This window comes from Pholis gunnellus (assembly GCF_910591455.1).
Source record: "Pholis gunnellus genome assembly, chromosome: 16".
Lineage (NCBI taxonomy): Eukaryota > Metazoa > Chordata > Actinopteri > Perciformes > Pholidae > Pholis > Pholis gunnellus.
Window position 1 is genome coordinate 17,816,029 of NC_136543.1, and position 15,283 is coordinate 17,831,311.

At 43.5% G+C, this 15,283-nt stretch overlaps 1 protein-coding gene across 1 annotated transcript; it reads right to left on the reverse strand.

The window, feature by feature from the left end:
- Positions 1–232: 232 nt before the first annotated feature.
- Positions 233–13,735, reverse strand: kcng2 (potassium voltage-gated channel, subfamily G, member 2; the record flags this gene model as incomplete). The annotated part of the gene is made up of 2 exons (XM_079175718.1): positions 233–1,060; positions 12,944–13,735. 2 exons carry the CDS (start codon positions 13,733–13,735, stop codon positions 233–235), a joined length of 1,620 nt encoding a protein of 539 aa, XP_079031844.1.
- Between the last annotated feature and the right edge of the window lie 1,548 nt (positions 13,736–15,283).

The window sequence follows — 15,283 nt, forward strand, 5'->3', positions numbered from 1 at the left end:
AAATTTGTGGAGAAAAAAAAAAGACCTCTGCAGCTCCTCCGTAAAACTTTGGAAACCCCAGATACACTCTGGTGCAGAAGCGGCTTCCCGCGATCAAAGCGGAGACCTCAATCTCCAGAGAAGAAAATCTCCTCCCTGCTCACAGTCCTGCAGCTTGACAACTTGGAAGTCCCAGCGCTGGCTGCCACGGCCTCCCAGACTGCCACTTGAACACAGACAAGACAGAGCAGCTCTAGGTGTTCATGGCCGCTTTAATCTCAGCAGCCCTGCGAGCGGCCATGGACTTCCTCCGCTGCATGGACGAGGCCGCGGCCTCCGTGATGCCGTGGTAGCTGTCCGTCTCCTGCGAGTCTTCGCTGTTCTGGGACTTGGTGCTGTCTTGCGAGTCCGGCTTCTGCCTCAGCGCCCGGATCTGCTCCTCCTTCAGCTCCAAGTAGGAGCGGGAGAAGGTGTGAAAGATGGACGTGACGGGGAAAGCCATGAGGAGGATGCCGCTCAGGATGCTGCTGAGCGCCACCACCTGGCCGGGGATGCTTCTGGGCACCATGTCGCCGTAGCCGACCGTGGTCATGGAGATGACGGCCCACCAGTAGCTGCCGGGGATGCTTGTGAACTCCTGCTTGGCGCCCAGCTCGCTCTCAGCCAGGAACACCAGCGGGGAGAAAAGAGCCATGGCGACGCAAAGGAAAAGCAGCAGCAGGCCGAATTCACGCGTACACCTCCTCACCGTCAGCCCGAGCGTCTGCAAGCCTAAGGAGTGGCGAGCCAACCTCATCACGTAGAAGATCCGTAGAGCTCGCAGGACGCGGAGAACTAACCCCACCTTCTCCAGGTAGTTGTTCCCCGAGCCCGCAGGCTTCTCTCCCACCGACAGAGAGTCCACGATGAGGGTGATGTAGTAGGGGAGGATGGCCACCACGTCGATGACATTTAGAGGCGTTCGCAAGAACATGCACTTGCTCTGCGTCTGAATGAAGCGCAGCGTGAACTCCAGGGAGAACCAGGCAACGCACACCGTCTCCAGCACAAAGATGTTATAGCACCTCTGGGAGCACTCACCCTACGGAGAGAAGAAGAAGAAGAAAAAAGCATATAAAGACAGACATTAATTAAGGGTTGTGTTACATTACAAAACAGCAACAACACCCCCTCAGTGTGTGAGATATACAGTGCTTCAGATAAGGTGCAGTGTCAGCGATTAAGACTATTTCAAAGCCTGCTATTTGGTTCGTGGGGTTGTCATTAACAGAGGAAGCTGATGTGTTTGATCTCACAACAAAAAGGTGATGCCGAACAAAACACAAAAGAGAAGGTGCTGAAAGATTCACGAAGTGTAAAACAAAAGGCTTTGATTATCTCGTTTAGTAAACCTTTGCCGACTCACACGTCAAACCTGACTGACGAAGAGGTGAACGCTGTAGAATGCTACATCAGTAATTAACTGTCTCGCCGGAGTCAGTCATCTTCTCAAAGCTACCGCAGCTGAAATATTCTCTCTTTTAATGATAATCTATTTTATTCTACTGCTGAAATAGGGTTCATACATATTTTAAAATATAATTATAAGAGATTACTTGGTTATTAAGTCAAAGTCACCCCTGGAGGACACTGGGAAAAAAAAGTATGTGCTTTTCATTTTTTTCAGCATTTAATTAAGTGTTATTAATTACAAACAATATACTTTGCTTTATTAGTATCAGTTAATTATGTGTGGATTAATTAGAATATGAGAATGTTGAAGCCATACAGAATTTCGTCCTCTTTGAAATGTCGCGTAATACTGAGAAATAGATACCTCTAAAGAATCTTCAATCCTTTCAGACTCCGTTCCCTGTTGTGTTTCGTTGGCTCAGATATTCACGACTTTGATGTTGTGCAGAAACATATGATGACATTAGCGAGCCAACAGTGATACAAGAGCACACTCTCTGTGGTTGTAAAGATTTTCTCCAGGTGAGAATGTGCGCGAGCGGGAAATATACAAGCAAAACATCTCGCTTAGTATTTGCTCAGTCAACAGCTCTGCTGCCATGGACGCGTCATTCCAACTGACTGGCCTCAAAGAAAAGAAGTCCCCCTCACCGTTTGAGCCTCATGCATTTTTCAGTATAGACTTAGTTTTGCATATAGCATGTTTTTTTGCCCTAGAGAGCTAAGACGTGCTAAACCCATTAAGGAACATGTACGTATATAACGGATCGACACAGCTGGAGTTGCAATTTTTCACACAGCAGCAGCAGCAGCAGCAGTAGCAGCAATTATCTGCTGTATGGATTTGGAGAAGTAGTCATCGTGATCAAAAGTGGGATGGATTTGCCGACCGATTTATGTGTTATGTTCTTCAGTGCTGCGGTGGCAGAGCTCTGTCAAACCTCCACAGTGTGTATGTGAAAGTGCAATTAAATGCCGGTCGGCATTACTTACTAGTTTATGATAACTTGCAATCCATGATTTCCTGAATTGTAAATCAGATAAAACACAAAATCTCTTGCAGTTTTGACCGAGAAACGTTCCATGGAGTACCCAGCTAGCAAGAGATCTGCAGGCCTGAAGCAGCACACTGCAGGCAGCCATCACAATATGACTGTATCTGTACGTCTAACAATCAGCCCTCGTCTTCAGCTGTTAATAGCCATGTTGGTGGCTACCACTTGGTCCAGACTAAAATATCTCAACAACAATGTGATGCATCACCATGTCATTTTGTACAGGCATGCATGGTCCCCAGAGGATGAACTGTAGTACCTCCCGATGATCTTGATCCCCTGAGTTTTTCATAGAAAGTCTGCTCAAAACTTCATTTTGTCCAGTAATTTGCTTTGTGAACCGAATACCAGCATAACTCATGACAGTCCCTTCAGCCCCAGCTGCACTTTGTGTTCAGTGCTAATTAGTGTGGATGCTAAAGCTGAACATTAACATACCAGAACCACAATTGGTATTAGCATGCTGATGTGCATTTAGCTCAAGCACAGCCACACAGAGCTCTCTTTAATTAAACTGCATTTCAGAAAGTCTCCATTGGCTGCCGTCCACAGCCAACATTAAAATGAACAATAGGAAGTTGGTTCTCTTCCTCTGCACAGCTCCGTAGGTCCCTGGCCAGCTGCTAACAAGCCGATATATTCTTATTGTGAAATGTGAAATGATAAAATAACTGTGAGGTTAAGAGCACAGATTGTCGGCTTCTCTTTGAGGGGATTTGAAGCCGAATTGGACCAGAAATTTAAAAGAAAAATTTTATATTCTCCCATTTCGGAATGCCAAAACCATTTGGATAGATTATAGAGGAAACAGTACTTTGCTGAATATTGTTTTATTCAGTAAAAGAGCCTCTCCATTAAGTTTCATATCGTCAGTAACATATTTTCTGTTTCTCTCTCAAACTCATTATCCGCTTTATGGCTGGGTCATCAATCTGCCTCTGAGTCCTCGTGCAAAGTGTTTTCCTGAACACCAGTTTTTTGTATTTGCGGGGACATTAAAGCTCTGCAGCACATGGCAATGTTGAAGCTCTGGAGGCGCAGCAGAGGAATTCAAATTTGAGCTGAAATCCACCCTCTAACCACATGCTGCCATTCCACATCCAAAATAATACGAGTCTGAAGCCAAGACAAATAAATGTGCTCCTGTCCAAATCCTTAAGGAGCTCATTCGTTTTTTCACATGGTAACCAGTATGTTTCACACCTCCTCTGTCGTTCTGCTCTTCTGCGTCCACAAGGGAGTCTGTCTGTTTTTTAAAAACCGATACTGTCCCTTTGCTTGTATTCGACCAGCATATTTGTATTGTTCTCTGTCGGAGGCTTTTTTCCGGCTGAGTGCACTTTCCACTCCCTCCCGCCTGCTCGTTCTCCACACTGAGAAGCCTCTGATGTCGGCAGAGGCGCGGAGGATCAAAATTAAAAGCACACAATTATCCGTCTCAGCGATCAGGGGACTCTGAACCCTGTCACAGCTGAAGACAAGCATGCAAACCAAACAATGAGGGAGGCGACGGCCCACCTCTGATCCCAGCAGATATGTTGGAGTGGGTGTGATTCACAAACAGGGGGACTTCAAGTGCCGAGCTGTCCTGGGCACGCCCATGCTTTTAATGGATTTATTCATTCACCTCACTGGGCTCCACTGTGTGCACTGAGTGTCTTGTGTGTTTGCTCTGCCGGTCAGATTGAGTTTCAACGCTTCCCGCTCTCTTCCAGAAACCATCTTAATAAGCTTCTTCAAAAAGACGGCATCTTATTTCAGAACAATAACAGGATCGTGTGTGAATCCTCAGGCTTTTCAAGTGAAGCAAGCGCTATTTCCATAATCCACGAGAGGAGATGGCAGATTTATGATTGTATGGACAATAAACAAAAGGCCAGGTTTCACTTTTAGCTCTGATAGCAGGAAAATTAAGTGTTTTTAAAGCAAAAGAAAGCTGCATGACATGTTGTGTGCAGTCATAAATATTTAAACAACTTGAAACCAGTAACATACAGGATGAAAAGGGCTCTAACACCAGCAGTTGGTGCTGCCGATGAAGTAAACGCGTATAGAAACAGACACCGTGTCTCATTTCTGCTTCCTACGTGCTTTACAAGAAGACACATAAACCATCCATGTGTGGATCTGTAGCTCAGGCTATAACTTCAGAATAGATGACAGCAGGACACTAGCATTATTATTACTACGAGTGTGACTTTCTTTATTTTTATATATACCGTCATCGGATATGCAAGGCAATAATTGTCCACAGCCAACTGCAAATTAAAAGAACACGCGGTTGCTCAACTCAACTACATTCACAACGATTCATTTCCACAGGCTGAATTAATTTATGTCATTTATTGACTGGCTGCAGTTTCGGGGAATTGGAAACTTACTAAATATACATCTGTCTATTTATAGCCCTGAAAAAGACTGACGGCCCCCTGACACTCACACAGTGCATGCTGGGATACCCCCCCCCCCCCCACACACACACACAGTTAACGATGTATTCAATAACCATTAGTACTGAAAGTAAGTAACATGCTGCATTTCAGCGTCATGCCTGTCTACTCCACATCGAAATACTGTCAGCCAAGTATATTTCTCTATCCTCGTCTTAATTCTTCTCCCACAACCTTAAAATTACTTTCATTCAGTGTAAAATCTGTGACAGTGAATGCTGGGTTTGCGATTACTGCCCGGGAAAGAGGAAACAGCGAATCAGGAGAGCAGGACGGTTCAGGGAAACCTGAGCAGATAGAAGCTCACTCGAGTAATTTTACACAAATTATAACAAATAAGATTGATGTTCCCACTAAGTTAATAGCTTTGCGACCTGCTGTGTGTCTAATCATTTCCCAAAATGGTCAAATAACATCATCTTATTTCCCTCACTCTGGTTTGGTGAATTTCCTCCAGTACGTCTCTCTCTCTCTCTGTGTGTGTGTGTGTGTGTGTGTGTGTGCGTGCGTGTGTGTGTGTGTGCGTGTGTGTGTGTGTGATTAGGATGCACAATTATGATTAGCAGGCAAAGTTTTCTGCTCAAACCCAGATTCAATAATTACATAAGCATGATTACTTTCTCTGGAACTTTTTAAAGACTCTAATAAACATCGTCTTTGGCAAGAAGAAGAAGTCTAATCCACCACTGCCATGGAGTCTGGTCAAAATGTTTCATCATTTCAGAAATGTATTTATTTTTTCGATCGCCTGAAAACACTGCTATAACTCTCTCACACACACACACACACACACACACACACACACACACACACGTGGGCATTGATCTCGGCCCAAGCAGTTTTGTGGCTTGTCAATATGTATTTATGACGGTCGGTTCTTTAGGGAGGGCTGTGGAACTTTATGACAGATGGTTGATATGCTTGCTGTACTTTGCTGAACAGAAACGTATTCTGTTCTGTAAAAGCCAATAATACCTGCTCTGATAATAGCCTGCACCGCGTAGTTGCCCTTCTGGATACATTAAAGCATTGTTCTGTCCATACGCCTGATATAATGGTATAGCTGAATAGCTGACCATCCACTTCAGCCTGAAATACCAGGAACACGGTTCCCCGTATGCCCATTCACTGTTATTTATATCCTGTTCTCTACTGCTGCGACAACCAAAATTCCCCATGGGGGTCATTATAGTTTCATCTGGTCTAACCTAATCTATAATATCATCAAGAATTATGGCTGTTGCCTGACAGATGTGTCTCTCGCTCTCTCTCTCTGCTCCCTTAAAACACACATTTACAATAAACAGTACGATAACTGATGGACTGAAGTCAACAGAGAGGGAGTGAATGAGTAAAAGTGGTCCGGTTTTAATGTTTTAAAGTTGGCAACAACAACATTTATGAGCAAGGCTAATGCACCTTAAATGGGCTGAAAGTAATGCCATAGATATATTACATACACATACATATATATATATTTGACATGAGATGAATGCTCAGTCTCCTGGGACTTTGATTAGAGTTTAGAACTGTTCTTTCAAATTTCCCGGAGCATCATCAGTCAATATCCCTCACAAGCCACACAGCAAAGTGCTTCCTTTGTGGTTTAACTGGAAGAAATATTTAAATATTTATTTAAATATTGGGTAAGACAATGCTTCGGTCAATGGCAGACAGACTGCTCTTGCTTGTAAATGTTGACTAATGCAAATGCTTCTATGGTAACAGGAGAAGTGTTTTCTAATAAAGTCAAAGATGTTCCCTCCTCATGCGCTGAGAGGCTGTTCAGCTGGTGCACTTGCAGCTCCGCAGGGAAGAGCAATTAGAGCACGCTAAACCGGAGCATTTTTCTGTTGTAACCAAAGGGTTGGAGAAATACATTACATTGTTTAACCTTTTTTAATCTCAGTTTTTGTAGATTCTCGATTAATCCTGGAACCAGACGGCAATGCACCGGCCTGTCAAGGCATGTGAGGGAAAGTTGGAGCCGTGTCAGAATGGGATCTAGATATAAACACAGCAGTGGGGTAATGTCATCAAAGCAGTAGTTAGTCTCCAAACCTTTATCCTTCATTTTACAGGCTGATTGCATCCACACTACAGAAATACTTTGACACAATCCTCTCGCTAAGTAAATCAACTTTTGGTGTTTCCCAACTTTAAAGGTTCAAAATCTTAAACCCAGTCAGACGCAGACTATTGTAGACACTCAAATCTCAGATCAAGTCCTAAAAAACGGGAGACCTTCTCACGTTCCAGACGGAGTCAGAAGACTACTTTACGTAGTTTTGAGAGAACAAAGAGAGTAACCAGTGGAAAAGTGCATCACATGACTGTCTCTGGTGTTTTGTGCCGGCAAAATAGTGAATGTTCACTTGTCTGAGCTTGCGTGACAGAAATTACGCCATTAAGAGTTGGTGAGAGCCAATGGACTCAACTATACAGTACATTTGTCTGCGAGAAAATGTAAAAAAATTAGCTTTGTCACGCGTGAAAAACGAATCCCCTCCAAATAACCTCTGCAGCTTTTTGTTCACCAGGTTGTCGTCGTGCTAATGTGCCAGTCTTGGAACAGCTCAGTAAAGTATCTTCATATAGTATTGGTTCTATATTCTTAGTATCACATTATGAACTTAAATTGATGAATGCATTTAAAAAATCTGATAAACTGATGGTACTGTGCAGTTGGGCGGCTTTGACTGAGCCTATTTTAACTGACATTGCCTTCTCATTTGCTTCTTGCAAAGTACTATATTAATATTAACAGCTTAAAGAACTATTTTCTCTTGTTTAAAAATGTCCCTGCAAATATGTTGGCATACTCATCCAATCTCTGTACATCACCTTTCACATTTTTTAACTGACAGTAGAGGTTTGCTTAAGTCCTATAGCATAAAACACGGCAATGTTCCCATGGGGATTTACAGTTAATAAAAATCACTTCTCGACTCACCAGAAATTATTTACCGAACACTGAATGAGAAACACAAATCATCACCGCCATGATGGATCGCACACTTCTCTGGGCACGAAACAGCAATACGTCTAACTCACAGTCAGGGGGGAAGAGTGATGTTCACCTCTTATTTTCAGCATAGACTACAACAAATATCTTTCTAGTTTTTGTTTTTTTTACAGCATTGGCACACATTTCTCATCCACCCGTCCACACCCTCTGACCTCTGCCTCCCCTGTGATGATTTCTGGCCCGAGGTGAGGGTGTACTTTTAAAGTGGCTGGGATTTACATCACAATGGAGTGTATAGGGCTCTGAGGCATGAGCGGAGTCACCGAGAGGTTAGATCCACAGCCGGAGCTCTCGCAGGAGATAAATGGGACAAGAAACACAGTTTTCAAAGATGCTTCTGTGAACAGAGTAAGCTGTTCTGAGGGAAGAAATCAACAAAACACTTGAGATGTTTCATCCCCTATTCATCCAGAGAGTGCAAAGAGCGGCCATGAAATACGAAATGCAACATAGCTTCTTATTTTTTTATATTGTGTGTGTGTGTGTGTGTGTGTGTGGGTGTGTGTTAGAGGGGTAGAGAAAGGCCTCTTAGCCACCAAATGCTTTTTCTAAGAGCCGCATTAGATTAGAAAGCCTGGCTAAGTGCTTTTCATTGCAGGAGGATCCTTAAAAAGTTGTTTCTGCCCGAACTCTCTCCTACGGCTCAAGTGACCAAGTGCATAAAGATGGACGCTTCCTGGGTTTGGGTTGCATTGCCCTCCTGCTTCACAGTGCAATTTAATTTAGGCTGGAATCCACGACTGAGAGCTTCACAACATGACTTAATTTCCTGTCAAATAAAAATGTTAAAATGCTTTTAGCGTCTTACATGACTATGTGTATGTGGAAGGGGCAGCTGTTTGCTCACTGTTTTGGTTTTCTGGCTCGTAACTTTATACTGTTTTCGTCTGGCGGCGACCTTCGTCACTGAAAAGGGAAGCTAACGCAGAAGTGCCTTCAACTTGCATTCTTTCTAATGGCCATTAGGGGGCGACTCCTGTATTTAAGTCGAAGAGAAAATGACCCTACTTCTCTCTTGATTTACTACCTCAGTAAACACTGTAAACATGAGTTTCATTTAGTGAGTTATGGTCCCCATTTACAATAAAATAGATCATAAAGCAATGTGCTTTCAGTTCATGAAAGATAATCCTAACATTTCGGTTGGCTAAAAGTCTTCTTGAAAGTATTAGTATTAGTAGATTTAATCAGGTGTAGCAGGCATGGGAGTGCTGCTTCCTTCATACTGCCGAACCCTGGAGCCATAATTGAGGTCTGAAAAACAACATTAGAAATACACAATATATTATAACCTAGATATGGATATCCAAGGGAAATGATAATTTCATTAGTTTCATTACTATGGGGAGGATATGTGCAGATGTAAATGGTTGGCTATCAAAGCTAATGGATATTGGGAAGTTCTGTAATGTGGAAGGATGAGTGGGCGGACTCCAGTGAAAGAGATGTGCGGTAATTAGCAAAAGCAATTCACCAATTTGAGCTGAATGCAAGGCTTGAGCTACTTAAATGCTTTGCTTGACATTCGTGTGAATGAAGACAAAGCAGGAAGTAAAGCCCACTCGCAGAGCATTAACATACGTTTTCAGAGCAAGGCCGAATTCTTCTCATAACACGGTAATACGGAGAAGAGACGCTCCACAGCCTTAACTCTGTCCCCTCGCTACAAACCGTGACTGCTGGGAACAAAACAGGGGAATCACAGGGTGCGACCACACTTTTATTTTTCTTCTCAAACCATCGTGAGAAGGTTGGTTTTGTCTCCTGTTGTGTGTAGGATTCCTTTTATGTGCACACGGAACAATTACCACCTAGCCAGAAGCGCAGTCACAACACTTGTAGGACAAAGTTATAGTTATGTGTCTCCTCATATTCAAATTGGCATTTTGGGGGTGGCACTTTGTTTTTATTTACCGTCTCCGGTGTTCATGGCGGTTAAGAATATGCAAATAAGTGGCAGATTGTGGTTTGCCTCCCTTCATAGTGTTATCCTAGGTTTGCCAAGAATGACACAGGCACCTCATTATACTGATAAACCCTTGCGTTTTGGGGTTTGCCCACTTAGTTTGGGTTCTCACTTCTAATGAACCACCAGCACCTAATGTTCTCCTGGAGGAGGAGTGAGGCTCACTATTTCAGGCACTCCTGGGTGCTTAATTGGTGCCACGATGACACCTTTTCAGCTGTCCAGAGTTTGAAACATATAATCACTCCCGTTGCTCTTCTGATTCAGATAATTAAAGCTGCGGTTTCATACAGGCATATAATGACAGATGACACTTAATTGGAGATAAAAAAGAGACAATGTCTAAGCTGGTCTTGGTTCAGCTTTCACCCGTTTTGTTTTCCTGATTGATTTTCCCTTTGAAGCTTACGCACTTCCTGCTAACACCCCCCTCCCGGCCTGCTGATGAAGATATATCTTTGACAGAAGGAGACGCGGCGGGGCTCTTCTTTAATCATACACTGGTCTGCTGATGTCGTTCAGGGGTTGAATTAGTGCGATACAAAGACGCTCTGGAGCCAGATCTCCGAGGCTTTCTGAAGTCTCCGAGGCAAAGGTGGACATGAAAATGCTCGGGAGGAAGACATCGTAGGCTTTAATACGCTTTTTCTGTGCTCCACTTGTCACAGACTGTGACAGCATGTGTGGTAAGTGGGTACAAAAGCCCGAGGCAGCAATATTTCTCTTCCATGGAGATGAAAGCTGAACGCAGCAACAAGTGGATGTGCTCCGCTCTCACTATCAGACCTAATTAGAGACTTTAGGTTACGAGTATCATTATTTTATTTAGACCTTCTCAAGCTGTGGAATATTATTGGCCATATTTGTTTTTATTCGTTTTTGTTTGTACTGTGCTTTGCTTTAACCAGATTCAGATTATTTGGAGTAAAACAGAATCTTGGAAAATACACTTTCTTCCTTTAAAAGACTGAAACGAAAAGATGTACGTTAAATATACGGAGCTGGAGTCAGGACATTTATACACGTAGAAACGTGTCTGTCTCTGACTTTAAAAACATTATTAAAAAAAAAGAACCTAGCAACAAATCTATCTGCTTATAGGGCCGACATCAGCTTCTCTTGACGACGTCAACCAGAAACGTGAATCAACATTAATCCCCATTGATTGCCCGGGGAACTCTTCCTCCTTTGTTTTTATTCTAGATGAACTAATTTGAGCCTGTTTTAGGTTTCAACTAACTAAGCATTTTATTTACAATACTGTAGCCTGAATAAAAAATTGTGAGATTGATACTGGAATATCTATATGAATATGGGATGGTAGCAGCTTGAATATCAACAACAGCAAATGACAAAATGCTGAGAGTCAGTTGAGTTGGATTCACTTGAGTTGATGAAAATGATTTCAATCTTTTTAAAGGTTCATCTTTAACAAGACGTGCAAATCGCAGCATAACGATGTGTATGCAAGTTAGCGCACACTTTCTAGCTACTTTCCATTGAGAAGAGTTGACTGGCTGCACAGTTACAGCTGCCAAAAACACAAAGCTCCCTCCAAAACCACAATTAGGTGCTATTAAGTTTCTGTCCGTGTTGAATAAACAAATAAGATTCAACGTGTTAATTAGATTGTTGATATAGAAGGATTTTTTTCAACTTTGGACAGAGCAAGATTAGCAGTTTCCCCTTATTTCCAGTCTTTATGCTAAGCTAAGCTAACCATGCCCTAGCTCCATTAACGTATACAGACATGAGATTCATATCTATCTTCTCATCTAACTCTAAGTTATTTCCCAAATGTTGAATTTTAAATGTCCCCTTCAGGAGTGATCTGACTTGTCTTGTTGCTCATGATAAAATGTTTTAGCAGATCTTTGGACTGTAACATCAAAGATGCTCTCTGAAATGCCATGCAACATCTACATAACGGTTAAAAAGCATCTGCATCTATGAAGCTTCAAAGTGAACGCGGCACTCAATATAAATCTAATTTATTTCCATTTAAAGCTCCCAATTTGTTTACTGGTCAGCTGGTGTAGATACTTTATGGTTTGGGTAAACAAGCCTTTAACTGTATGGATTAAGACTGCATGGCTATAATTTGCATAATCATCATGTTATATAACAATAATGAGCTTATTTAACATTCATTTTATCTCATTTCATATTTCTTTTTGGAAGCAAGGGGGAAAATATCTTCGGGATACTGAACTGAAATCCAAAACCAGAACAGACTATTCATTTAAAGATATGTAAATATACATATAGCCGTTTTCCATGTTGTGTATATGTCAATTACTGCCTGCGATGGGGAGAACTTGGATCTCGTTTCGCTATGAAGGCATTCATGCAGCAGGAACAGTGAGGGGAGCAACGCAATAATCTGGTATTAAAGTGAATGGAGCTTCTGCGTCCCTTCGCCTTCGCCTCTGTCTCTGTCACAATGATTTACAATAAAGCCAAGGAAGACTCTGTGTGTGTGGGCTGCGGCATCAACATAATCTCAATAGTACTGCAGCATGAAGCACTCACATCCCCAAGGCCGTTAGGAATAAAAAGGAATGCTCAGTGCGAGGTTCCTTAAGTTTATAGTTATGTGTGTTCATCATGAAAATCTGTTCAGCATGTGATGGCTTTAGCATTTATTTAGCTGTTAGACGGCTATTTCACTCTGTGGGAAACCCAATATTTGATATCACATTACTGCCTGTCTGTTTTTTTACTTTCTAAAATTGTTAATTTGATACTGTCCTTGCTTCAAAAAAAAGAAAATTGGGAGATGCCTCTCTTTTGAATGGTGGCTAAATGATTTGGATGCTGAGTGCTGCAGCTTCTGCCGAGCTGAATCATTCCAATCCAATAATTTTCAGGACTTCATTCCAGAAACGAAATATGGGGAAGCAGATAAGAGTTTGGACTTTTTTGGGATAATTTAAAATGGATTTGTGAGTAAAGAGGCCAAGGCAAAGAGTAATTACAGAAGTTGATTATAGAAGAGACGGAGTGAACTCACCCTCTCCTCCTCCTCTCTGAGGTCTGGCATGGTGCTGACACACAGCGTCACTGCGGTGATGGCTACAAATATCACAGACAGACAGGCGAAGATCTTCCCCGGCAACCCGGATTGGGGGTTCTCCACCATGTCCCTCAGTCTTCGCATGCAGCCCCCCGTCTGGACCTCTTCCTGCGGCCCTGCTCCGGGAGACTGCAGGCTCTCCTCGCAGGACTGCGGCGAGGTGAGCTCGGCCTCCTCCTCCTCCTCCAACCTCTGCAGCTCCTTGTACTCCTCCTGCCTGAGCCGCAGCTTCCTGAGGCAGCACCAGTCCAGGTTGTTCTCCTCCACGCCCCAGTACAGCAGCTCCTCCTGGAAGGACAGGGCGCACATCTCCCTGAGCAGCCGCAGCCTCCCCGCCGCCAAGAAAGAGACGATTGTGCGGAAAGCCGACGGGCTTCGGTCGAAGAAGTACTCGTTGCGGCTGCCGTCGTAGTCGTCGCACAAGTCCATGATCTCGGCCTCGTTGCTGCAGCCGCGCAGCTTGCCCAGTCTTGTCAGGGGGAACTCCTCCAGCGTGGACCAGGGGATGCGGTACTTGATCCCCCCCACGTTGATGATGGCCGCCCCGTCAGTTAGGCCGATCTCGTCCCCATCCTGTTGCCGGGGCTGAGGCTGGAGCAGCAGCTGGGCTCGCTTGTAGAACAAGCCCTTTTTGCTTGCGACCTCCCGCGTGTTCTCCACAGGCTTGAAGTGGAAGGGGGTGAACTGGTGATCATTGCTTCCCGCCAGGAAGGCCACCTCCTGGTACATCACTGCCACTTTGCTGGGGGACCCTGTCCTGCACAATGGGATGGGACGGGGGCTTCACAGGATTCGTGAGGTGACAGGGAGCTTGTCACCCATTCAGCAACACAGCATGTCTCTGTAGGACAAAAAAGATGAGTCAACAATTACATTTGTTGGTTCTACAATGCGTACAAACTGTTTTGAACACTAGTAGTTTCGTATCTTCAGGATATGAGGGGGAACCCAGTCAAACCAATTAAGAACATGTAGTCCTAACAAAGGAAAGATATATCAGTAAACTCTATAAAAGTGATCCAGAGTCCTACTTTTCTTATTGGACTGTAAACAGAACACAGAAATAATGTTGCAGACAACTCACGAGTCAAAACACTCTTCTCTGGACTCCAAACGAAAGATCAAATAAAAGCAACTAGATGCCAAGTTGCAGCCTGAACCCAACGCTGAGTAATGAATTACGTTGTTTTTCTTTTTACTGCAACACCAGGCTCTGGAATAAGACAATTTAGAGTTGTCTGGGGTGAATCAACATCACAATGTGGACTTTCACACAGCGCAATGAGGGAAAGTATCACCTTAATGCACCCAACTTTAGGGAATCAAAAGTGCAGAATTGCTAACTCATTTCCAGCTTTTAGGACTATTTCTTGTGTACTCTCTATAGAATACCATTAAATAGTCATAAAAAGTCGTAGTATATCACGCAAAGAAATGTTCAAACATAAAAGCTGATGACCAAGCAAAAAAGGCCACTTACAAGACAGAGATGTCCAACTGCCTGGTGTTTTTGCTGAATCAGCCCAGTCTCAACCCTCTCTGATCAAACAATACAATGTCTGTCTGTCTGCATTGACTCGTTTCACATCTTCCGAAAAAAAAAAGGGATTTAGATTAAATTTCACATTTCTGAATCCACGGTGTCCTAACAAGCTGAGACTCTTGTTATAGTTAATATCGGCTTCTAAGCACAGGCTGCAGCAACAGGGCCAGCGATCCTTTACTCACCCGAGGATGGCTGTACTGGACCCGAGGCAGCGGAGCTGATGTGGGGAGGACGGGCACATCATCACAACAAATTAAGAGTGGGACCCCTCTAGCTATCCTCAGAGTTTGCGCTTCTATTGTGAGGCCAATCATCCCTTCTCCGAGGGAGGGGGGGGGGGTTCGAAGAGCTGCACCTCTACAGCGACTCAGCAAAGTGCTTCTGACGGGAGCAGTTTATTGAGCATGACACTGCACCCAGGGGTGGCTTCAAGGAGCACAAAAAGAAAGTCATATAGGAGGAGCTCCGCAGAGAGGCGACATGTCAAACACGGCTTATTGAATCATGGGAATTTTATATTTATAAATGCAGGATTAAGGCACTAGCAGCAGGATTGTGGTCTAAAAAGTATATTTAGTTTAAAATATATACGTAGTTTGCTTTTTCCCTTTCTCGCTGAGAGTTAGACAAGAAGATCTAAACACCAGCCAGTAGATGGTTAGCTTAGCTTAGCATAAGACTGGACACAGAGAGAAAACGCTAGCCTGGCTCTGTCCAAAGGTGACATAGCA